The sequence below is a fragment of the Gobio gobio genome (assembly GCF_949357685.1).
Source record: "Gobio gobio genome assembly, chromosome: 20".
In the NCBI taxonomy this organism is placed as follows: Eukaryota; Metazoa; Chordata; class Actinopteri; order Cypriniformes; family Gobionidae; genus Gobio; species Gobio gobio.
The window spans coordinates 31,632,044-31,658,715 of record NC_137113.1 but is presented as its reverse complement, the minus strand read 5'-3'; the positions used below and the strand labels follow the sequence as shown (position 1 = coordinate 31,658,715).

Sequence of the window (26,672 nt, the reverse complement as noted above, 5' to 3'; positions counted from 1 at the left end):
TAAAAACAAGAACAATATGACTTTGTAAATAACATTGTAAATATTCTCATTTATATGTACTGGAGTTCTTCTGTGTCCATCAACTGGCTGTGGTTGCGTCCCTCGGCCAGCTCTTTGGCCACGGCTTCACGCTGACCCTCAATGCTCTCCAGTTCCTGGATCAAAGATTCCTCTTCTTGTTTCAACTGCTGCAGTGCATTCAGTAGACTGGCCTCCTCCACTTCTGGTAGCTGAGACAGCAACTCTAAACAGCTCCTGACAATTCAAAGCCAATTGAGTAACCCGCTGGGGTCAGTGATGTCAATCATGTATTGACTAAAAATGTTTAATGACAAAAATAATGATACAGACCCTCATACAAGACAACTAACACATCCCACTCACAGAATAAGAAAGAAAAACGGTTGTTTGTTACTTGAGATGTTTTGAGCGTGAGTGACACTAACTTGTAATTCTGGCACTCATTCTCAGTGATGTTGAGTTGTGTGTCCAGATGGTCCAGTAGTGTGTCAGTGCATTCCTCACACAGCGGGTGATCAATATCTGTCTGACCAGACATAATGTCAAACAGATCGCTTGTCACCTACAGAAAAAAAAAAAAACATTCAGCATGAACAATCTATTCTGATACATACATCTACCCACCCAACCTATTCTGCTTGTACTACCCTAGGGTTCCAGACTGCTTTAAAAAACCCTTTATGTCAAAAAGTTTCTACAAATTTTACTCCAGCAGAAATAAACTCAATGTATTTGCAAGTTTAATAGCGTTATTGGAAATCTATCTCTTTTACCCTCTCGAGTCGGCGGTCGTGCCGGCGCAATCGGCTCTTTTCTCTTATCAGTGCCAAAGAGACTAAAATAAATCTGTCGTTTTTTATCATTCAGGCTATACATCATTATAATCTGTTAAGTTTCTGTTTTTTTTTTGTCTACAGTCACAATAAAAACAAAACGTTTTGCTTTTTGCAAAATAAAGAAAACAAACAAACATGATGCGGGATCTGCAGCCTCTCTGTCAAAGACGTTCATTCAGAAAAGGAACTCATGTTTGTGAGACAAGTATTCACTAAGCTAGAGACATATGTCTAAAGAAACGCTGAAATGTCAGGTTTTAAACAATGTAAACCAAATCGAAAAACAAATATTCTGTGTTTATGTAATCTGTTTTAAAAGCGATAGATGTCAGTCACCCGCAAGCTACTTCATTATCTGCTAATGTGACCACGCGCTCTATTGAGATTCAAATACTGACGATCCAGAGTCGACGCCCACACATCAACTCATACAAACACATCTAGTGAAGCACTGCAACGTTACTTCAGCTACATCGTTTTGAGACGTTGAGGAATAATCCTGGATTTATTCTGCTCATGAAAAGCTGTTCATTTCTAAGCAAAGGATTCCGCTGCTGATTGTAAGGTCGGAATCCTGTTGCAACATTAAATGTCATACACGCAAGACTGTTTAGACAAGATTTATTTGGCTTGTTTTGGACAGATTATAACGTGTTTATTGTAAAAGAGCCTAGTGTCACATCAATAAAGCTTTTATTCACAAATGTCTTCTCAGATGCTATAATTATACCAGTCAAACGTATTTTGCTTCATATTGATGTTTAAATATAGTCTAATGGTATTTTTTTAATTTAATAGCAAAATTTGTCAGAAATGATTCTGGAGTTTTGATTTGTAGAAAGTGATTTTTTGTTTTGTAGAAAGAGAATTGCTTTCTTTAAAGTGAATTTCGTTTTGTATAAATTGTATCTTAATTTTAATTATTTATTTTTTTAGCATGAGACTACTTTTAAAAACATTTTAAAAAGTACAAAAATGTAGAATTTTTTTTTCTTAGTCATTTCTGTCTTGTTTCTAGTCTAAATATTTAAACATTCTTAAATCAAGATGCATTTACTAGATAAGTAAAATTTTCAACTAAATAAAAAGAGCATTTTTTAAGTGTAGTCAAATCTTTTGATCATTTAAAATGTAATAGGCCTTTGTTGACTACATTCTAAATAAATTATTCTGCAGTTTTGTTTTGTAGAAAGTGAATTGCTTTCTTTAAAGTGAATTTCGTTTGTATAAACTGTATCTTAATTTAACTATTTATAATTTTTTTAGCATGAGACTACTTTCAAAACCATAAAAAATAGTTTAAATTTTTTTTTTTTTTTTTAAATGCTCTTCGTAATTTTTGTCTTGTTTCTAGTCTAAATATTTAAACATTCTTAAATCAAGATGCATTTACTAGATAAGTACAATTTCAACTAAATAAGTAGAGCATTTTTTTTGCTCTCTGAGTCAGGTATGAAGCTCATTCATTATGCAGCTCATTATGCAGCTCATTATGTTCGTTTGTCCTCTCAGGTGATACTCATCATTATTCATTAGATATCACGCCTCGTCACATACTGGCTTTGTGAAGAAAAACTGTATTGCAAATTTTAAATCAGTGTATTGTTTCATGTGAATGAGTTGGCTCAATGATTCTCACATCAGTTTGAAGCAAAAACTCTTGGCAACAATACCCATTATTCAAAAGTCTTGTGGACACATATATATTGTGTGTTTTAAGGCCTTAATTTTAAAGGGGTGGTAAAACACATTCTTTTGAAGGCTTGATTGTGTTTGTGGGAAGCACTGTAACATGTGTTCATGCTTCGTTTAAAAAAAATTGCATTATTTCTCATATATTTGACCTTTATTCTACACTGCTCTGTCCCTCCTTGTAAAACGGTCTGATGGTTTCTGGGTTGTATGAAGCCAGTCCCTCAAAAATACGCGATGGGCTCAGATTGGTTAGCTGGCCCAGTGTGTTGTGATTCGCTAACCGCAGTGCACGTTTGTCGGAAACGTCACGCCCCTTACCTGGAGGCTGTGCTTTGGTCAGTATTAGAAACAATGGCGTCAATAAAACCATATGAGCCGGAATCAGACCCAGAACATTTTAGTGAAGATGATCGAGCAGAACCTGTTCAGTCCTCAAGAGTAAAGACTGCGGATCTATAGTGATCGCTACTGAATGGCACTTTTGTATTTTTAGAACGATTATAGCCAAATATCTGTCGCAATAACTATTAACCCAAAACGAACACTAAACACTGGCTTTACTAGTAAGTTAGCCAAATCTCACACAGAACCATGTTTAGCATGCCTGTAGATAAATAATACATAAAAGCTCTTATCAAAGAATCATTTACACTAATGCCAAGTTTGCTGTTGAGATTTTAACGTTAGTGTTTGTAACGTTAGGTGTTCGTCGGATAACGTTATTGAATGAGCATTTAACAGGCTGGTTTGCAGAACAGCGTTGTCATCTGTTTACTTCCTTGCTACAACGTACAATTAACCTATTACAGGAAAACACATCGACGAAAAATAAATCAGACTTACAGGTTGTGGCCCGTAAAAAACTTCAGTTTGTAAATCCATCTTTCAGGACAAGCCGTTGTGCGAATCCTGTATTGAACTCACGAAGATTGTGGATGTTTTCCTCCGTGAAATGTGCAGCGGGAGCCCCGCGCGTGTCGTGGATCCACACACTGGCCGTGTTTGTCTCGCGCAGCTGACGTTGTGCAAATCCTGCATTGAACTCACGAAGATTGTGGATGTTTTCCTCCGTGAAATGTGCAGCGGGAGGCGCGCCCGTCGTGCATGATTCACACTGGCAGTGTTTGTCTCGCTGAACCGCTGCTCATGAATTGCAATGGACGAATATTGTCCATTATGTCACATTTTCCAGTCTTCTCCTCCGACCCTGTCTGTCTTGTGCTTTATGATGGGCCCCTCTGTCTCATACACACGTGCATATAACATGCTGTATGTTAAACACACTGCAACGCACCCCCGTCCCTAGGAAGGCTGAACAAAGCAAGTACCCCAGACCTGCAATCCGGATGAAAATAACAGCGTTTCGTCGGCATGGCAGCAACACCACTCCAGCCTAACTATACCACAACAACAGCGATACAAAATGGCCGGCTGGTATATAGGCTGATAAATATTGAGGCTGGTGATGTAACCAACCCTGGAGGAATGTCTGTAGTCGCCTACTGGCTGTTTGCTGTAGTCCTTAGAAACTGATTTCTTTAAAAGAAAATATCTCCCTTTGCTTTAAACTTTGAAGGCTGTAACTTTGCAGATGTTGTTTATGCTCAAGCAGCAACATTACACGCTAGCTAAAGTTAGAATAGTGGAATCGTGGTTTACCACCCCTTTAAAGCAAATTTTTTTGTTTTTTCAAAAATCATGCATAAACATTTTTCTCTCAAAAATACAAGCATGTTGCGCACATATTATGGTAGCCCAGTTTGTGTTGAAAACAGTATAATTACACTTTTGCCATTAATATGTTTATAAGCAACTGAAAAAAGCACAAATGTAAGAGCATGTCAAAACTTCTAAAGGGCTCAGACTCCTAGGGGTTAAGCTATAAGGTTTATCAATTTATTAATGGATGCTATATTCGTCTGCTATTTATTCTGCACATTAAAAGTGCACTATGTAATTTTTCAGTCTGGTAGAGGTCGCCTATTCAAAACAAAGTTGTAGTTTGATGACGCCAAGTTTGAGTGCAGAATCTTGGTGGTCTTCACCTCACAGCCGGTGGAAAAGAATCGGGATAGGACTCGGGCAGAAATCATGTTCATGGATGCCATTATTAACATTACTGTAGTATGAAGCAGAGCAGGACCGAGTGTTGTGGGAGCGGAGTAAGGCTGCTGGAGCGATTGTTAATAAGATGAACACAACACATGCCTCGCGAGCAGCAGGACTTTTATTATGCCAAAGTCGCCGGCGCCATTTCCGCTTTTCCGGTCATGATTATGAGGTAACGCAGCTCTGTTTATCATATTAGATACATTTGAGTGTGTTGAAAATTATGTTATGACGTTACTCTGTGCGTTCGCTCTGTGGCTGCTATGACACTTGTTGCACACTGCAGTAAGAGGAAAGCGTTTCTGCAAAATAAAACCGGAAAACGAGGGTAACGCAGATATGACGCAATTGACAGGCAACTCACTCACACATCCTGGTTCCTTGGTTACAATAGCAATTTTCTCACGGTTAACAACTAGTTGGAAACATTTGTGATATTGTAAGTACTCAACTGAATCAAATATATCACACTGGCCTAGTGGTTTTTGGATATTTTACTGAAAATGTTTTACATAGTGTACCTTTAACATGCATGATTGAAAGTTCTTCAGTTGTCATGTCAAAAGACGCCATACAGATCTTAAACTGAGTAACAGGCTCATATCATGTCATATAATTTATATTAAACAGATAAATGTTTCTATTACACAGATCCATGAAATAATATTCACCATAAACACCAAACAACTTGGAACGTGTAACTATGCTTTTAGTACGAGTGATTACAGAGCTTGCATAGTTTGAGCTTAACAGCCGGGAAAACAAGGGTTACATTGATAAATGAGAAAACTAATTAAAGGAGATGTTTAATTCCATTTCATGCATTCTGACTTGCACTGTTAAATAGTTGAATTCTCATGCTAAACATGACCAATGTTTAAACAAATTTGTTGAATTTCTGTGCCAAATACACTCCTTCAGAGTTCGTATAAGTTTCAGAAAGTTTTTTCAAGCATGGCCTTGTACTACTTCATAAAGGGCGGAATTCCTTGTATGGGCACTTCTCCTAGAAGAGCGAGCGTACACATCAACTAGAGTGAGAGCAAGATCACGGCCATTAACAAGCTTTGTCTGGGTTACGCCACGCCTCCAGGAGCTCGACTATTTTCAGAAAGAAGCAGTAAAGCTGTATCTGTCTTTTATAAATTTGATAAATTTAAAGACTCCTCTGAGATCTTTACTACTCTAGCGAAGGATGAAATACTACTCTATAGGTACTCCAGAAACTGTGTGTTATGTCACATTTAATCTTATGTTAATTACTTCTATCCTAAAACCTTATCTTTTATGACTTACACATTAATTTAAAAAAAAACATAAAGAAAGGTGGTTTACTGTATTGCCCAGGTCTTGATTTTTTTCTTTTTTTTCTTGGCATGAATAGCTAAAATCTATTAATAAAACCTGCTGTGGGTTGCTCAATAATGCTGGCAAAAGTTAATGCTATAGTCTAATTTACATTTATTTGTACAATGGATTGTATTGAACCTAACACCTGATTTGCAGAAAATTTTGGACATTTTGTAAAATGCAACAAAATCAGTTATCTGTGATTTGTAAATTCTCTTGAACATTTATTTAACTGGAAAAAAACAACAACAAAGAAAATATTTTAAATGTTTCCACTGACCAAATTATTTGTATTTTGTAAATATAAACAAATTTTGATTTTAATGGATACAACCGACTCCAAAAAAGTTGGGACAGAGGCAAAATAAAAGTTAGAGGTTATAGAATAATATAGAATTTTTAATTAAACTGTTTTGAAACAGTCCACAATAAGCAGGTGAATTGGTAATATTTGAGGGCCTCGTGATTGGGTACATGTTAATATTTTCTTATTTCTTGGGCTTCACTTTCTAACTTTCCTTGTATAACACTGACTTTTCTGCCATGGTATGTGTGCACAATCAGACAAAACATTCAGTAGTCCTTGGACACATTCGCACACACCCAGACATCCCAGACAAAACATTAAGATACACATACACACATTTTGCGCACATACATGTTTCACTTACACCTTTATATATGACCTTTCTTCCTTAATAAATTTGAGAATGTTATAGTACTGCACTGTGTCTGTGGTTCCTTGAGCATTCTCCCAAGATATCTTGCGCTGCAGCTGCTGCCACACATCACAGGGGTGGACACCAACTGATGATTGAGAATATTGATATATTGATAGTCTAACTAAAAGTTAGATTCTACCAGTAAAAAAGGAGCATCTCAGTCTTTGCAAGCTAACATTGATCATGGCTTAGGGCTGCTCGATTATGGAAAAAATCATAATCACGATTATTTTGGTCAATATTGAAATCACGATTATGTAACACGATTATTTCACATGACTTTGGGAATGTGTTGCATTTATTAAAAAGACACCTTTCAACAATTCAATTGAAATTGTAACATTTGTTGTACTTTTTGAACTATTAAAATAAATAATATAACATATATTCAAATCAAAGTATAAAAGTATTCAAGTAAAAATGATAACCACAAATAAATAAGATCAACAATATGGTTCGGCTAGATATGCTTTTCAGGTTTTTCAGGTACGTCTAACATTAGTTTTCAGGTACAGAAATGTATCAAATGTAAAATAACATTGCATATTTGAGTGCATAAATTAAAGATTAATCCTATTAAACTTACAAAAGCTATTCAATCAAGAGCAGTGAGTGATGTCCTTGTCTTTTGTTGTTTGACATTAAACAGACAGCAGTAAAGGCTACCGCCCCTTCAAGACCTAATGCTCGGATATGCGTCGTCTTTCTCGACTGTATGAAGTTTACTTAGGGCATATACAGACTATGTCTGCTAGAATACTCATCAAGATGGACGTTGACATACGTTTTGTGTGAGTTTGTCCGTTCAAGAGCAAGACTTGAAAGAGAACTCAATATTTGCACGCTGTGAGACGTGTGCCCGCTCTCGGATGAGTGCACGGAGACAAATTTTCTCACAGCGCGCGCTACTTCTCATTCGTGTCTTCTGGCACTAAACCCGGGTGATGACGGCGAAAATGACTAGTCATATTCGAAAATATGGCAGCACTCGCATGCATTGAACAAAGTTTACAAAGAGAGAATTATTTGAAAAATATGAAGGAAAAAAAGGACGTTTACACGGCACCCCTGCTCTCGTTTTAGTTTTTTTATTAGATTGTCATAGGTCACTCTGTGTTTAATTTTCAAGTGGTTAAACAAATTCGTGGTGTTCCCTTGCGTTGCAGCCACCACCATGTAGCAAATCTTGCACGTAGCATGTTTCTGCTCGTCGTCTGATTCCTCGAAGCCAAACTGTTCCCAGACAACGGAGTTGGTTTTGCCTTTTTTGCTCACCAAACGCTGCTGTAACTGCCCTTCTTCTGCCATCTTTACTCGCGCAAAGTTTTTAAATTCCAGCGGATGATATGCACACAAGTCACGAGACTCACGACCTGAGAGAGTTTGTGGCTTCGGGAGGGGTGGATGTGCGCGTGCGCGTTTCATTCAGAACGCAAGACAAAATAAGACTGTTCTTGCAAAACTGAACATGGCAAAATAATCGTTTTTTCTCGATTGTACTATATTGGTGATCGTTGGGAGCCAAAATCGAAATCGAAATTCAATTAATTGCACAGCCCTATCATGGCTCACCAAATATCATTAAAGAGAATTGTCAAAATTCAACAAAAATTTTTTTTTATAATAATTATTCACATTTCAGATGGCCCAAAAGACATTGGAATTGTGTGCTGTGGTCAGATGAGTCCACGTTTCAGCGAGTTCTCAGTCCCAAAGACGAAAAGTACCAATCAGACTTTTATCTAATGCAGTCTGTTTCTTTTTGAAAATGTTGGGCCCATTATGAAAAGGAGAATGAGACAACGACGACCACTGACTATTGAGCAGCTGTCTTGTGTCTTGTTATGGAAAGGTGTTTGCAGTTATATTATACAAACATTTTTTTTGCTGAATTAATAGCATATTATGCAAAATGTATTTGCATTTGTGTGTTTGAAGATGCATTATAAAATGAAGATACATTTTGGTGAAGACCTTCACCTAACTCAGAGAACACTTTTTAAGTTGTATTCAACAACCTCATTAGAGTGGTGAAAAGTGGAACATGTGGCCAACCAGCAGCAATACAATGACAAACACAGTACAGTATAGGAGTTTAATGGCACACATATTTGTAAACAAAACATGTTGGTATGTGTCTTTCGGTTCAGTAAGTATGTGCTCTGATCGAATATAGTGCTGTTTTAACCACTTCACAAGCAGAACTTCTGTGTGTGGAACATAATTTGAGTTTCCACCCTAGGATGGGACAATATTGTTTATATCAATATACTTTGATGTTGCTACCTGTTATGTTATTAAGTCCTGGTAACCATGAGGATCAATAGATTCCAGAGATTACATTTTAGAAATGTATTAATAGTCAATAGGAGACATCAAACATTGCCAACATGCCACATGGTCAGAGGGTCTCCAGGAGCAGGATTGAAGACCTAGGTTCTACACATTTTATAGGTACCAGCAAAACAACCCATAGTGCCATCTTTTGTACAGTAATCGATAATACAAAGACACATAACGTAATCCAATCCCTCATTTTAATATGAATGTCTCTCACAAAACCTTGCAGTGTGTACTTAGCAGCATGAAAAATAACACTTTTAATCAAATTATGAATGGGTTATATCATAAAGCGGATTCAAAGAAGAATTGTGCGCACATCCAATACACTTTTAGCAGGTGCTAGATTAGATCAAGCATTTAACCCGGTGAACAAGTATCTGCATACTGCTGTTGTTGCTCCCAAAGATTTATTAAAAAGACGTTGACCCAAAAACGAAGACCCTTTGGTTCGAAACGTTGTCTTTTTAATAAATCTTTGGGAGCAACAACAGCAGTGTGCAGATTCTTGTTCACCAAGTTATATCATAAAGCGACCAAAGAGCACTGCCTTTATAACCAACAAAGCTAATATCAGTTCAGTTCAGCCAGAAAGCTTACGGAGCGAAAACTCCCACTATAACAGGTCTCATCATCACGACATCCAGTGTCACTGATCCTCAACAAACCCGTCTCCTGAGTGATGACTCCAATCTTCAACCAGAAGGAACTGTACAAATACTCTGAATGTTCAGAACTAATATGACTTCGGACTTGTAATGTTTCATAATCATACACTGTTTGTTCGTTGGCCAGAGGAGAACTGGCCCAATGACTGAGCTTGGTTTCTCCCAAGTTTTTTTTTTTTTTTTCATTTTGTCACCTAATGGAGTTTTGGTTCCTTGTCATAGTCACCTCTTTTGCCTTTGGCTTTTGGCTTGCTTAGTTGGGGACACTAAATATTCAACTATATTGCGGATCCGCCCGCATTGACACTATATGACCTGTGTTAGGGCCTCTGCTATTTTCAATATATATGCTGCCACTTGGTAATATTATGAGAAAACATGGAATAAGCTTACACTGTTATGCCGATGAAACTCAGTTATATATTTCAGCACGACCAGATGAAATCTCTAAATTATCCAAGCTGACAGAGTGTGTTAAAGATATAAAATATTGGATGACCTGTAATTTTCTCCTACTAAATTCAGATAAGACTGAGGTATTACTTATTGGACCAACAACTGGTACACAGAATCTCTTAGATTATAACTTGCATTTAGAAGGATGTACTGTAACATCATCTGCTACAGTAAAATACCTGGGTGTTAAATTAGACAGCAATTTTTCTTTTGAAAATCATATTTCAAATGCTACAAAAACAGACTTCTTCCATCCCAGAAGCTACGAAACATGCTATCTGTCTCTGATGCAGAAAAGTTAGTTCATGCATTCATGACCTCTAGACTAGATTACTGTAATGCATTACTAGCTGGCTGTCCTGCATCATCAATAAACAAGCTACAATTAGTCCAAAATGCAGCTGCTAGAGTTCTTACTAGATCAAGAAAATATGATCACATAACACCAATTCTAACATCTCTACACTGGTTACCTGTTAAGTTTCGTATCAATTATAAAGTATTGCTACTGACCTATAAGGCCCTAAATGGTTTAGCTCCTGTGTATTTAACTGATCTTCTATCGCCTTATAACCCATCACGATGTTTAAGATCACTAACCTCTGGGCTTCTGGTAACACCTAGGATATCTAAGACCACTAAAGGAGGAATAACTATTTCATATTTGGCACCTAAACTATGGAAAAGCCTTCCTAATAATGTTCAGGGCTCAGACTCTCTCCTCCAGTTTAAATCTAGGTTAAAGACGCATCTCATTAGCCAGGGATTCACATGATGCATCTCATAACCTTGTATTCCAGTTATATCAGTGCACATGATTGTCTTTGCTTAAAGGTGCCCTAGAATGAAAAATTGAATTAACCTTGCCATAGTTAAATAACAGGCGTTCAGTACATGTAAATCACATACAGTGAGTCTCAAACACCATTGCCTCCTCCTTCATATGTAAATCTCTTTGTGAAAAACACCACGGAAAAATAGGCAAATCTCAGAATAACACTGAGAATGATGCAATCGTCGGGATCATTAATATGTACACCCCCAACATTTGCATATGCAAGCACATGTTCACTGTCAGGCAAAACTGCGCAGTATCATCTAGAGTTGTGCAGGTAAACAAGCGTCACGCGAGGATAGCGAACATGGCAGATCATGGAAACGTCTCGGTTACTTGCGTAACCTATGTTCTCTGAGTAGGGAACGAGACGCTGCGTCACTTTATGACGTAATGGGAATGCCCTCTGGGTGTGCCGATAGTTTGAAGCCCTTATAGAATCACGCCAATTCATTGGCTGATGGCGCGGGTGCCACCCCGACGCTCTGACGTCACCACAGTATACTGGCGCGCGCGCCATCTGCTCCTCAGATTTCTCTGCCGAAAAGGAAGGCCTGTCAGCAGCGTGAGGAGCTTGGCAGCGAACGCAGCGTCTCGTTCCCTACTCAGAGAACATAGGTTACGCAAGTAACCTGAGACGTTCTCTTTCATAGGTTCACTCGACGCTGCATCACTTTATGACGTAATGGGAACAATATACCACACACGCCAAGCTAAAGCGCTGCCATATCTGGCTCAAAGAATACCAGATAATCTGCATGGTCAGGTTAAGCAGATAGGACATGCGAACCCGGAGCCATGTCAGGATCCAAGCAATAGAATCTCACAAAAGTGTGCAGGGAGGACCAACCTGCCGCTACACAAATATCCTCCAGAAGAGCCCCTCTAAAAAGCGCTTGAGAGGAACCCACACTTTTGGTAGAATGCGCCCTAACGCTAAGAGGTGAAGGTATACCACGCACCTCATAAGCCAGCGAAATAGCCTCCGTCACCCAATGGGAAATCCTTTGCTTCGATGCGGCAAGCCCGCGGCGGCCAGCACCGAAGCACACCAAGAGCTGGTTAGATTTCCTCCAACCGTCAAACCGGTCTACATAGCACTTCAATGCTCGAACAGGGCAGAGCAGATGAAGCTTCTCGTCCTCCTCCGAGTCAAAAGGTGGGGGGTGAAAAGAGTGAAGAGTGATAACCTAAGAGTGGAACGAAGTGGACAAAACCTTGGGCACATAACCTGGCCTAGGTCTTAAGGTAACCTTGACTTGGCCAGGAGCAAAATCCATACAGGTCCCATTAACAGAGAGAGCCTGTAGGTCGCCCACTCGCTTCAAGGAGGATAAAGCTAACAAAAGAGCAACCTTGAGAGTCAGAATCCGCTCCGGAGCTGACTCCAAGGGCTCAAAGGGAGCCTTTGTTAGCCCCTCAAGGACAACTGAGAGGTCCCAAAAGGGAATACCAGGGGAGCGTGCTGGCCTCAGCCGCCTAATCCCTCGCATGAAAGACGAAACCAATCTATGCTTGCCTAGATGAACTTCATCCAACACCCTATAAGCAGCGATCGCGGCAACATAAACCCTAAGGGTGGTAGCCGCTGCTCCAGCAGCAAACTTTTCTTGCAGGAACTCCAGAACTGGACCCACCAGGCAGTTGACTGGATCGACCACATGGGACGAACACCATGACTCAAAGACCCTCCACTTGGAGGAAAAGAATAGGAATAGGTCTCCTGAACATCGGCAGGAAGACTAGTGTTCAGCGCTACTAGCCCTTGATGGGCCATACCCACAACTTCCAAATTTCCGGGTGAGGATGCCAAATCCTGCCCTGAAGCTGGGACAATAGGTCGGGATCTCTCGGGGGGGTGGGGGTCCAGGAGGAGAACCAGAGGAGGCTGACCCCACTCTCTCTCACTCTGCACAGAACCGCCGGAATCAGTTTAATGGGCGGGAACGCATAGAGTTTCAGATTGGGTCATGGATGCACGAACGCATCTATCCCCAATGGGGCCGGAGAGCTCAGAGGAAACCAGAGTCGGCACTGGGACGACTCTTTCGAGGCAAAGAGGTCACGCTCCGCTTTGCCGAACACTTCCCAAATCTGAGAACAGTTTGAGGGTTCAGCATCCATTCTCCCGACCTGAGCTTCTGCCTCGACAGGTAATCTGCTGCGAGGTTCAAGACTCCGGGTACATGGACTGCTCTCAGGGACAGAAGTTTGTCCTGAGACCACAGGAGGAGACGGTGCGCATGCCTGTCCAGGGTGAGTGACCGTGATCCCCCTTGGCGATTCACATGAGACACCACCGCCATGTTGTCTGTCCTGACAATGACATGATGTCCCATCAGGGAGGGGAGAAAGTGCTGAAGGGCCAGGGACACAGCTCTCAGCTCTAGGCAATTTAAGTGCCAGGAGAGAACTTCCCCTTCCAAGACCCCGCATGCCGGTCTGCCCTCGAATACCGCACCCCAGCTGGTTAGAGAGGCGTCCGTCGTGACCATTTGGCAACGGGAAACAGCCCCCATATTGACCCCCTTACGAAGAAAGAGAGGGTCCCGCCATACTGATAGGGCGCGGAAGCAGCCGTGCGACACCTTCATTAGGCGAAGGGCCGATCCTGTTGACCGAGCCCCTGAGCGTTTCATCCACCAAAGGAAGGGTCTCATGTGGAGCAGTCCCAGGGGAAGCTGCGGCCATGAGACCCAGGAGCCTGCGACACGTACCCACAGAAACATGATGGCCGAGCCTGAAGCGGGCCAAGCATGTTACAATACTGGAAATCCGAGCAGGGGCCAAGCAGGCCTGCATCGGAAAGGAATCCAGATGAACACCTAAGAAGGTGGTCTGCTGAGCCGGGGTGAGAACGCTCTTGTCGGTGTTCACTCTCAAACCAAGAGACTGAACGTGCCAAAGAACGACATCTCTGTGGTGAGTCGCCAACTCCCTGGAGTGGATCAGAATGAGCCAATCGCCCAGGTAATTGAGAATACGGATGCCCAGGAGCCTCAGCGGGGCCAGAGCAGCATCCATACACTTCGTGAGCGTCCTCTGTGCCAGGGCAAGGCCGAAGGGAAGGACTTTGTATTGATTAGCACTCCCTTTGAAGGCGAACCTGAGAAACTTCCTGTGTCGTCTGACGACCTGAATATGGAAATAAGCATCTTTTAGGTCTATCGTAACGAACCAGTCCTCCGCACGTATCTGTGACAAGAAAGCTTTGAGTGTTAGCATCTTGAACTTCCCTCTGTAAAGCGAAGTTCAGACGACGAAAGTCCAAAATGGGACGCAATCCGCCGTCCTTCTTCGGAACCAGGAAATAGCGGCTGAAGAAGCCACATTTCTCTTCTGCTAACGGAACCTCCTCTATCGCCCTAGCCTGGTTAAAACCAGACCATTCTCAGTAGTAACTGAGTTATGGTCTGGCAAAGCTTCATAGACAAATCATTTCCAAAGGGGCGTCACCAACGGGCGTCGCTCAAATGCCTCTGGGCGCAATTGGATAGACCTAAAACCAATCAGAGCGATGAGGGAGATGACGTTTGCAGAGCGACGGAGAAACATCTACTCTGGCCGTTTCTCAATATGCGTACTTGTCTGTACCACTGTCTATGGTCTGTACTTGTGTTCTCAAATAGGAAATGTCCCCGGTTTCCATTTCAGAAATCTGGTCACCTTACCTAAACCACATATTAATGTTTAATTATTTTTAAAATGTAAACGAAAAGAGGCAGGGTGTTTTATAATTCGTTTTATTATAAATATATAAGATAATGAATGTAGGCCTAACTACGCGTTGCCTGAACCACATGTGTGTGGCTAATATGTGTAAGTTTTTTTTTTTTTTTTTTTTTTTTATGAAATGAGGCAGTGGTGTTTTATGACATATTTTGTACGCGAACTTCTGACTTGCGTCCGTGACTTACCAAGTTTAACTCCGGAGAATGAACTCCCGATGACGGTAATAGTTAATATTAAACATATTATAGCCACACAAATGTAGTGAAGGCAATGCATATTATCTTCAATGCATGTATATAACAAAACGAAATATTTAAAAATACTTAAAAATCTTTTCGTTTACATAAAAAAATAAAAACATGTAATATGTGTGCATAATATAGGCTATGATTATCACTGTAATACAATGAGATATGACATAAAACAAAACCCAGTCTCTTTTTGTTAAATGTTAGTTTAATGCGTGATCAATATCCATTTTAAAAGTATAAGTAAAAGGTATAAGAAGCTATACAATACATAAAGCAATTCAGTCAAAGAAAGTCAGCGCTAGGAGACTACAACGATAAAGTTTAATAGCTTACAAATATAAAGTTATGAAACTTCACTTTGCCCTCAGACAAAACGATCTGTCAGGGAACAAATGATAGATTAATGAGAGCAAAGATCAGCCGTTAGATCTACACAAGACGAATCATATCTTTACATCAGAGCCAGCGGCAGATGGCAGAAGGACTGGCCGAGGAAAGGCGCCTCTCGGTGGGGTTGAGCAATTGAGCGCCGCTGGTCCACTGGAGCTCACAACTCCGAAAACGGCAGATACAATTTTCAAAAAGGCGCTCTCTTTATAAATAAACCACAGATTTGAACTTTAAAAACAACTACATTCTCGCCTGAAAAGGACTTAAAACTATATTTTGTGAAACATTAACACTACCAGAGGGCTCTCGCTAAGACAAGCAAGCTGGTATATCAGACTTTTGCCGAATCCAGTCGGTAAGACAGCGATAACATCTTTTTAAGATATGAAGGCTTCTAGTGTTGTTCTTTGCTCTGGTTTTAACGGAATGGAAAAGTTTAAATCGCTTAAAACAGCCGCGATAGCTGATAGTGATGTTCCACTGCTGCATCCATCTTTGTAGTCAGTGTACAGAATCTGCTTCACTGTCGCTGCGCTGTCGTCATCGTGTAAAGCCCGCCTCAACGTTTCTGATTGGTGCCTCGATTTCTAGGGCTTAGAAATGGGTTTGAATGGGCTCTTTGCCAGACTACTTGCAGAGCAAATCTAAATTTGCCGGAAGTTGTCTGGGTTTTCCCAGGCTACTATCGCCCCCTTTAGGAGGAGAGAAGTAAGTTTCTGTTGTAGAACAGAAGCCTCTGAGGCGCTGTTTACTACAGTTTGAGTGACCCCGTCGAATCGAGGGGGGTTGCGGCAGAACTGAAGTGTGTAACCTGACTGAATTGTGCGGAGGACCCAGGATGATCTCCCTGGCAGATGCTTCCACTCGTGGGAGAAATGTGACAGAGGGAGTGGGGTATTGAGGTGCGGTGCGGTGCGGTGGACATACCTGTGATAGGGTGTCGAGCTGAACCTCGAAGGAAGGTGTGGCCATCCACGAAGCAGAGCACGTGGCGTACTGGCACGGAGTGGGAGATATCACAGCCAGCCAGAGTGGGAAGACTGGGCCACTCTGATTCCCGGGGAAGAACGAATGTGTCTCCGTCTGAACGAGCGGCGGATGGTGAGCCAATCAGACGTGAGGGGAGAAAGCAAAAGGCGTCCGAAGCGCGCTGGGTGGCGAAAGTAACAGAGCTGGAGTAAGGAGAGCTGGTGAGAGGCGGGCAGAAATGCTTGCACGGTCTGACCCAGCCTCGGACGGGAGCTGAAGCTCTCCTTTTTCTGACCGGAGGGTCAGGAGCGACTCGAAGTGGCCGGAGCAGAAGGTTTGCTGGGCCGCTTTGGGTCGATGCGCCTGTGAGGACGTTGGCGGGGAAACGGGCGACCACAAGCTCCCCAGACCGTGGTGGGTGGGGGATGACCTTGGTCGCTCCTCCAACTGGTAAACTCCCTTCTGTGAGAAGGGCGTTCTCTTGACTGAGAGGGCGAGGGGTTAGGAGAGTCCCTCGCTCTCCTAGGCATGAACTGCTTAAAGGCGGCAGACTGAGATTTAGCAGCTCTAAACTTTTCAACCACCGTGTTGACCGCCTCCCCGAACAAACCAGACTGTGAAACCGGAGCGTCCAGTAGGAAAACCTTTTCCTTATCACGGATTTGCGTGAGGTTGAGCCACAGGTGATGCTCCGCCGCCACCGCGCCTGCCATTGAACGTCCTATGGCGCGAGCTGTGTGCTTCGTGGCTTGTAAAGCCAAATCGGTGGCTTTGCGCAGCCTTGACGCCTGATAGGCCTGGAGAATAGCCATGGTATGAAGGGCCATGCCAGCCTGGCCAGCCGCCGTGTAGGATTTACCGATAAGGGCGGAAGTGGTCCTACACGGTTTAGTGGGAAGGGGGTGGGACTTCCACGAGGGAGCTGAAGAAGGAGCGAGGTGAGTGGCCAGCGTATCCTCAACCCCAGGAATGGCGGAATAGCCCTGCTCCACAAAACCCACGAGGTTGGTGAAGTCAGCGGCTGCCGCGTTAGTTAGGCGGGCTGAGAACGGCTGCTTCCAGGATCTGGATATCTCGCTGTGCAGATTGCTGAAAAATGGCAGCTTCCTCCACGATGGCCTGGAATTAGGGCCACTGAGAAATCTGTCGTCCAGCCGAGAGGATTGAGCTTCACGGGGTTCGTCCGGCCACTCGATAGTGAGCTTCTCCGTAGCGCATGACAGCACGTCAACGAGTTCCGCGTAAGCCGCTGAAAGCCGCGCTTCCTGGCCGCTAGGCGGGAGAGCGTCGTCATTAAAGGCAGGCCCGAAATCCTCAGAGTCGGACGCTGCGGTGAACACGACATCATCCAGTCCGAAGGAAACCGCGTTGCGTGCCTCCGGGCTGGGACACAGGTAGTCGTGCGAAAATTCGACGGGTGGAGTCCCACGCACGTGCTCGGGGGAGAGAAAGGGCGAGGCCCGTCTGCTCACACTCCACATCCTGGAGTTCTACATCCGAACCCCAGGTCGCGGATCCAAGAGAGGCCTGCGCGGCCTCGGGAGCGCGACGGGGAAAAACGGATGACTCCCTCTCAAAAACCGCGAGCCTCGAGCGGAGGGTTTTGAGAAGGAGGTTATCACAGAATATACACTTAGGCGCCCGCACCATCAGCCAATTAATTGGCGTGATTCTATAAGGGCTTCAGACAATCGGCACACCCAGAAGGCGTTCCCATTACATCATAAAGTGACGCAGCGTCGAGTGAACCTATGAAAGAGAACAAATGTTATGTTCCAGGCTGTGCAGGGGATATGAAGACGTTTCATACTCTTCCCACAGATAAAACATGTCAACAGGCATGGTTGATGTTTATTTATAATCGGATACCGCAACAATTTAATTCAAAGTTGTTCGTTTGCTCAGCCCATTTCACCACAGACAGTTTTTCAAACCTGGGACAATATCAAGCAGGCTTTGCTCAGCGTCCGACACTGAAGAAAGGGGCAATTCCAACCATATACCTGCAAGCAGTAAGTAATTTTATCCACTTCTTGACTGTCTAAACAATTTCTGATTAAATTGAAAGTTTCTTAGAGAGACAACATTAACGATAATATCACTGTTGTCTAGATCCAACGCAAGATGCTAGTACAGTAACAATAGGATAATCCAAGTAGCTTACATAACTAAATAGTATGTCTAATGACAAAGGTTAATATTATTTCATGCCAGTGTTATCATAAATTACAAAATACAACCGTAGATACGTAACGTACTACGTTCGTTTAGTTGCTTACACATAGCTCACTCGATCCTTCTAGCTAACGTCACCTTCTCCACCATTTGTTGCATAATAGCGCTTTTCTGAGTATTCAAAGTTCTTTTTTACATATGAAAGGGTGGCTTGTATAATTACTTAGTTTGGCTAAATAAATCGACTTTTAAATCAGTACTCTACTGTCAAACTCAAACATTACTGTACAAACAACATATTTAAGCACTACCCAGTTCAGTTTGTGATTCAAAGTGAAGAAGCTATCATTGTAAAATCATACAGGGACACATTACAATAATTAAAATGTTTTTACAGTGCTAAAAAAATTGTGACTGCTGATGTGTATATTTAATGCTATATGCTAGTAGTTATCGTTTAGGCTGAAGTTCTGGTATGGGCGTAAAGATTTTGCAGGTTCCTAATTAAAATAAAGACTTAACTTACCATTCAGTAGCGTTCATTTCCAATCTCAAAACATGTTGTTGTTCCTCAAAATCTGCATCTTCGTCAGAAACAGGCTCAAACATATAAGGTTGAATGCCTAATCTCTCCATTGTCATGACGGTCAGTATAGATGTGCCTGCTATCATTGAGCCGCGCAGTGAAACAGCCAATCAGAGTAGAACTCTGCATTAATATTCATGACCCTTCCACATAAGGCAAAAACAGACAATTTCATCCTGGGGAAGATTTCTAGAGTTGTAAATGGACCTGTAAAACCGTATCTGGACAATTATTGACCTTAAATAAGCCATATACCCTCTATGTAGATACCAGAGAACAATTTAAAATGTTGTTTCAAATCATTCTAGGGCACCTTTAATGCTTTGAACAGCAGCTACACTAATTATTTTTCTGTTCTGTTTTATCTCGGTACGCCCATTCTGAGGTAACTAGAGAGTCCGTCAGCTCCAGTCTGGATCGAGCTTCTCGTAAAGACTTCAGATGACCAACACCTGTGAAGAGACGACTCAACTCCTGCGAGGACTTCAGGTGACACAGCTCTGCATCAACACGCACCCATGCTCATCTCTATATACCCTATTCATTACCAACATGTATTCTTATTTCACTTATTTCTGTGCCTTAATTATTATATTGATTAATTATATTGATTAATAATAGATTGTTAGCTAATATGTGTGCTTTGTAAATGTGCATTTCTGAAAAGGCTTCAGTGATTTGTTTTATCTAAAATACATTTTTTAATGTATCCATAATTTAGCACCTGAGCCACTTAGTAAATTTTTTTCAAATACAGAACAGCAAAACAGTTCCTAGAAGCACTTTAGATCATAACTGCATAATACCATACTGCAGGACAAGCTTCGCTCAGACAGCCTTTTCTGTCAAGAGCTGTAAGCTATGGAATAAATTACCATCTGACATTAAGACTATATCTGACTTTAAAAAGTTCTAGGCTTAAGTTATGGCTAAAGACAAACCACATTTTTTTTTTATATTAATCTTTTTTTTTTCCTTCTTGTGAGTGAGTGAGTGAGTGAGTCTGTATGAGTGAGTGAGTGTGTAGAAATGTGAATGTTTTATACTTGAATGTATATGTTTTATAATGTATTTAGAAAAGCCCGACCAGGGACAGGAGTTGAGAAATAGCATTAGCTATAAACTCTATATGCTGCGCATCAGTTGCAGTAATTGTATTGTAACTATGTTTGACTGCATCGTCCCTGTTAAATAAACAAATAAAAATAAAAAATGCAAATCACTTTAAATTGTAATGTAGACGCATGCATTTTCTGTGAAGATGCTTTGAAACGATATGTATTGTGAAAAGCGCTATACAAATAAATTTGAATTGAATTGAATATGAGAACTGATCTGAGCTGGATGATGACATCACTGTTTTCTCCAGAGCGGCTGTACAGCCGAATCAAATTCTGTTGCATTATTTTCCTGTTACCACTATGAAGCTGCTTTGAAACAATCTGCATTGTAAAAAGCACTATATAAATAAAGGTGACTTGACTTGACTATAATAAAAAGCCTGGGTAACACTTTATAATAACGTTCAATTATAAGTCATTTATAAGTTATAAATTAAAAATGAACTAATCATTTACAAAACATGACAACAGATTCATATATTAATAATTAATTAGTGTTATGTTTTAGTATAAGCTCAATAAACAATGGTTAATCATGAACTAATGATGAACAGACCATAAGAAAATGATCAATATATAATTTATTGATGTACTGTGAAGTTGTAAGCTGGTCTGTGTTCAAAAGCACCAACGTGCAAGTATTCTAAAGCAGTACTTTTAAGAAGAGTAATTTATTTGTTTTAATTAAAAAAAGTGTATAATCATTTATAAATTACTTACAGTCAGGGGATACCGGTGGGTTATGTTAAATCCTTTCACTCATCAATACAGGCTTGTGTTCTTTGTGGAGTGTGTGGGATCTGGTGATAATGTAACAGGTTTTACCTTCCACTGAACCTCACATGCAGGTGCACAGTGGTTAAAGAGTCCATGTGTGTCAGAAAAGACTCTCGGAGCGGTCTCTACCCTCACCAGTCAGCACTTACACTGCAGTACACACTACAGTGTTTAACACCTATTATAGATTATGTGTAACACATGAATAAATCATTTACAAAGCTTTCTGCATCCCCTAAGTGTAAACAAAACACCATTTGTAAATGTGTTACAAATCATTTGAAGATCTTTCTTACCCGTTACAAAATATGTGTAATACAAGTCATTTACAACTGCATTTGCATCCCCTAATCTAAAATGTAAACTATTCATCACATGTAAACGGGTTTCATATCTACAGATTTTCCTGTTACAAGTTGTGTGTAACATTGTTGTGTTAACGTTTCAAGAAATTCCATCACTTTACCCAAACCTGAACTTTAAAAATGTAGCAACAAAAAAAAATTAACAGTTCCCATTTAATCATTTAGTTTTTTTTTTGTTTCCCATGGGACAGCTACTTACCATAACATGAAACGCACCATAAACTGATCATAAATGTGAAAATAAACAATTTATTTTGTGCATGTAATTCCAAGTCTTCATAAGTCGTACGATAACACTGTGTGAAGAAAAGTTTCTTATTCCGTAATATATCATTATAGATTGATAATCGTACCCATCCGTGGTCTCATCCATTTGAACTTTCAAAATTGCCACTTCAAAAACTACGACAGTTTTGCAGCAGTAACATAAAACATTATTGGCTCTTAATAAAACTGTCGCTTGTGATTTGCAACCATAGACTATTTGCAACATGCCGATTTTTGGAAGATAAATATAATAGTTATATTGTAACTAAGATAATTATCACTGTAAATATATTTTGTTTATATTATGTTTTTATTTTTGTGAAGTGGCTGAAAAGTGGTTATGTTTAGGTATAGGGGTGAGTGAGGGGCTCAAATATATATATATATATATATATATATATATATATATATATATATATATATATATATATATATATATATATATATATATATATATATATATATATATATATATATATATATATATATATATATATATATAAATAAAATAGTATAATATATTTAAATAAACACATTTATAAATTAAAAAATTATATAAGGAATTCGTATAGATTGCAGTATTGCAGTAAAATTGCAGTATGTACATAATTCATAAAGAAGATCTGTAAATGATATGAAACACGTACAGTATATGTGTGATGAATAGTTTCCACTTTAAATTTGGGGATGCAGAAAGTGTTGTAAATGACTTGTATACACATCATTTGGCAAAGGTAAGAAAGATCTACAAATTAAAGATTATTACAAAATAGTATAGACTTCCCACTCATGTTCTTTGCCACCCTGCAGACACTTCAAACACACTCGCCGGGAACAATATTGTCAACCCAATAATTAAATTCCACAGGGATCCTGGTATTACATCAGTGTTTTTACTCAATCAGACTCCAGACATTAGTAGTCATACCTTATGGGAGGCTTTCAAAGCATTAATTCGTGGCCAGGTAATGTATCTTAGGCAATCTAGACAGAATATATTTTTTTAGCATAGAGACAAGGCTGATGGCTTGGCTTACCAGGATCGATCAGCTAGCTCTTCTAGATAGATTTCAATTATCAGATCCCTGACAGGTTAATTTATTTACAAAAACAAGTTAATTTGGTCTTCTCAGACTATTATGTTGGACTGTACTCATGTTATATTCAGAAAGCCCTCCAAATAATACTATAAATTTAGATCTCCTCAACTCGCTTGAGTATCCCACAATTGACAAAAACATTGCTAAAAATCTAGATAACCCAATTACAGATTCAGAGAATCAGAAGCTCTCAAATAGTCACTAGCTCCCTTAAAATTTGGGTCCAATTTAGGAAACATCATGGTTTACATAGAGGCCCTACTCACATGCCCATCCTCAACAATGACTTTTCCCCTATCTAGCTCAGATCCTGCATTTCGCCTTTGGTCATCTAATGGCCTTCTCAAGATTAATGACCTCTACGAGGAGGGAGTATTTGCCTCTTTCTCCTTCATATCTAAAAAGTATAACATCCCCTGTCATCACTTGTTTCAGTTTCAGTTTCAGCATTTATTCTTGGTCATTTATAATTAAATAAATTATATTAATGCAGATCTTACTGACACTCTTAAAAGATACCTAGGAGTTACTATTAGAGAGGCATAACATCTTCAACCAGGTACACTCCTCTTCCATATGTGCCAGGCGGGACTTAATGCAATGTAATGTGTAACCAATGCCAATTTGGCAAAAATGTTCCCAGACCGGAGTGCTGCCTTCAACCATTGCAAACACCTTCAAACCATCTGCATATGCTTTGGACCTGTCCGCAGCTGGTAACATTTTGGTCCAATGTATTTGACACACTTAATGCCCTCAACACTTATATTGACCCTGACCCATTTTAACCCTATTTGTGGTCTCCCCTAAGCTTGATTTGGCAGCCCAAGATTGTAAAAATGCTGCTTTTAGTACGATCTTGGGCAGACGGGCTAGAAGGGATCATGGAAGGGATTAATAATGGACAATGTCTTAAAACCCAGCTGATTACATCCAAGGCGACAGAGGGAATAGAAGTCACATCACATTATGTTTCCATCCAAAGTTCTGAAATTTTACTTATGCGCAATATTGTAATATCTTGTAAAACATTTGTGAAATAAAGCACTGTTTTCATCCAGTGAGTGAAAGAGAACAACATAGTCACTTCCTGATAAACTGGCACTAAATATCATTAAGAAAAGTAGGAGAAGCCACTATATATATTAATTTTGTTTATAGTAAATTATTTGCGTCTCAGAGCACACAGACAAAACGCAATAAGCGCGTTATCTTGCATTTGGAGGTGGATGCCTGCTTTCTGGGAATGCAGTTGTGTAAGACTACAATTCACTTGGGAGTGAATTATACCAAACCACTTTGATGACAGACTTTGCTCAGGCATTTTCTCAGGCATCAAAACAGCATTTCAGATGCCGTGCAAAAAGATAATTCCGCTGGTTAGTCCAGTTAAGACGTCCCATCGCGCAAAGGCACATGATTTTTTTTTTTTATGCGCAACAAAGAATTTATTCAGTATATGCATGTTTTCTTATCGGATAAACAATGTATCAAATGACTAAAACGAGCGCATGTTTTTTTATTCACATCTTGGTGTTACCATCCAGCATATTTTGATGTGATATCCTAAAATGCACATAAAAATAGGTGAATTGAAACATAGCTATGTAAGGTGGAAAATAATCAAAGATATTTGAAATATGACAAAATCATCTGCTTTGCTGTTAGCAGCCATCGTCGTGATCAGGATATTGAAATTGACTCAACCCCCTCCCCCTTAACGCCATCAGAGGGGCCAGTTGGGGTTTGAAGAACAAAAGGCTGGCTGGTCAAAAGGTTTTCGCACCTGTGATACAATGGGGGAAGGTTTGGTCTGATTGGTTATTTTCAAATGTCTCACGGTTTGGTCTGATTGGTCAGTTTTACAAGAGTCAGGTTTGAATTTGGAGACATCAGGAAAGAGGATAAAAGAGAATTTCATCTGTAGCTCGCGCTCTTTGGATTCTCTGCTTTCTCTGGAGAGAGCTATTCTTTAGCTCTCTCTCTCTTTCTCTCTCTCTCTCTCTCTCTCTCTCTCTCTCTCTCTCTCTCTCTCTTTCTCTATCTCACAGGTAACATTCTAGGCAGAGGCCTACTGAGCATAATTAATGGTTTATGTTTACATCTATTTGAAACTATTTAGAGTGTAACCATAACTAGTATTTGTGTTTCCTTTTAGAAGAGATTTATGTCTATGATGTAATTGACATTTTACATTTATTTGATTGTTAATAAATTGTTACATTTTGATCCTTTCTGAATTAATCTGTAATTATTAACTAATCTCCAATGTGGAACGGTATAATTGCAACAAAGGGTTAAAACGGAACGATCAGATGTATGATTAACTATCAAATATAGATGACCAAACAACCGGTTGGGATTCTCTTCTAAATGCGACCACTTTGATAAATGGAGTCAGATAAAGAATATTATAATCAAATCCATTCTTCCAGCTGAAGCACTGAACGCGTGCGGCCTTCACCGCGGTTCGCTACCGATCCTTGGAGCGAATTCATGCGGTCTTACAGTTGGTGACCCCGAACACGTGATGTTGCGACTCAGACGAGCAACGTGTTTTCAGCGAAGTATTGGATTTAAAATCAACAAGAGATTTGAGCTTCTCTTTTTCAGCTGTTCTGTTGATCTTGTGAATGGATTAAAGCTGACCCTCCGACCAGAGAATGAGTAAGTAAACCTTCTTTGCCTTTTAGAATTGTTGAGGGAAAGTTTTATTTGCAACTCACACATATAGACACATTTCTAGAACGGGTCGGTATGCCCACTATAGATCGGAACCGTAGAAATCCGATATTGTGTAAGAATTAGACGTGAAACATGACTTTTCAGGGAAATAACAGCAGCAGTGTAGATGAGGAAATTATGGCAATCTTAGGCGTACAATTACAAGATCTCCTCGTTCGATTAAGCGATAAAGGATTGAACCTGAAATGGAGTAACACCGAAATTATATCCTGGTATTCTGCTAAGGGCGCACAGCTCAAATCTGAATCAAAATACAAGAAAATCCCCGCCGCAATTGTTTATTTGCTTCGTCGTAACGATCTCACAACAATGGTCGAGAACGAACGAACGATAGCAAATATCAAAGAAATTGAAAGATTGCGATCTGACGAATTACAAAAGTTAAGATCAAAAGTCGAAGCAGTCTCATACGAGCAACTTGAGTGGGCTAGACAGCGTGAAAATATGGCAACAAAAATTTATCAGTTACAAGGAAAACTTCAAACCGGCAATAATTACATATCTGCTCTCGAAGATTGTTGTGATAATGCAGGATTTCCAGTGGCCGCAGTAAAACAAGCAGCACTGGATGAAATTTCTGAACCAGCAAAGCCAAATGATAATGATGACAATGATGCTGCGTTAGGATACAGGCCACAGAGAGAAACTCGTAACCGAGCTCCTGTGTTAATGCCTGAACATCCAAAACAACGAAGCCTGATAAAGACTCGCACAAAAGCTACCGACACAGCGAAGAAATCTGTCAAGGTCGCCGTGCTTAAAACTATGACTAAGGCGAACGACGAAACCACAACGATCAGCCGTCCGTTAACCTGCGAAGAATGTTCTAGACACAAACAAGTCGTTGGAGTAATGCCAAGAAAAGGGCCGTTTCAACCCTACTGGGAAACATTGATGCTATAGGCCACGGTGTATAAGCTAGAAGTTAGAGACGTGTGGCAAATAGCACTTCTCACTCTCCCTGAAGAGCTCGGACCAAAACTAACCGAAGGCATGAAATCTGGCAGCATAATAGACCGAATCCGTGACGAAACGGACGAAGCCATATATGAACGACTAAAACAGGCATTATTAGAAATGAGGGGACCGACACACGCAGATTGGAGCAAAATACTAGAAATCCAACAGGCGAGTGATGAAACATTTGAGACATACGCCGAGC

The 26,672-nt window shown here is 40.4% G+C and overlaps 1 protein-coding gene across 5 annotated transcripts in view; it reads right to left on the bottom strand.

The window, feature by feature from the left end:
* becn1 (beclin 1, autophagy related) overlaps positions 1 to 26,672 on the bottom strand; it is a 134,617-nt gene that overhangs the window by 65,052 nt on the left and 42,893 nt on the right. For all 5 annotated transcript variants that reach the window (XM_079846244.1, XM_079846248.1, XM_079846245.1 and 2 more), the window contains 2 exons: positions 447 to 583; positions 61 to 255 (listed from right to left, as the gene is read on the bottom strand). In XM_079846244.1, coding sequence (XP_079702370.1) covers positions 61 to 255; positions 447 to 583 — 332 coding nt within the window. The remainder of the gene's footprint in view (positions 1 to 60; positions 256 to 446; positions 584 to 26,672) is intronic.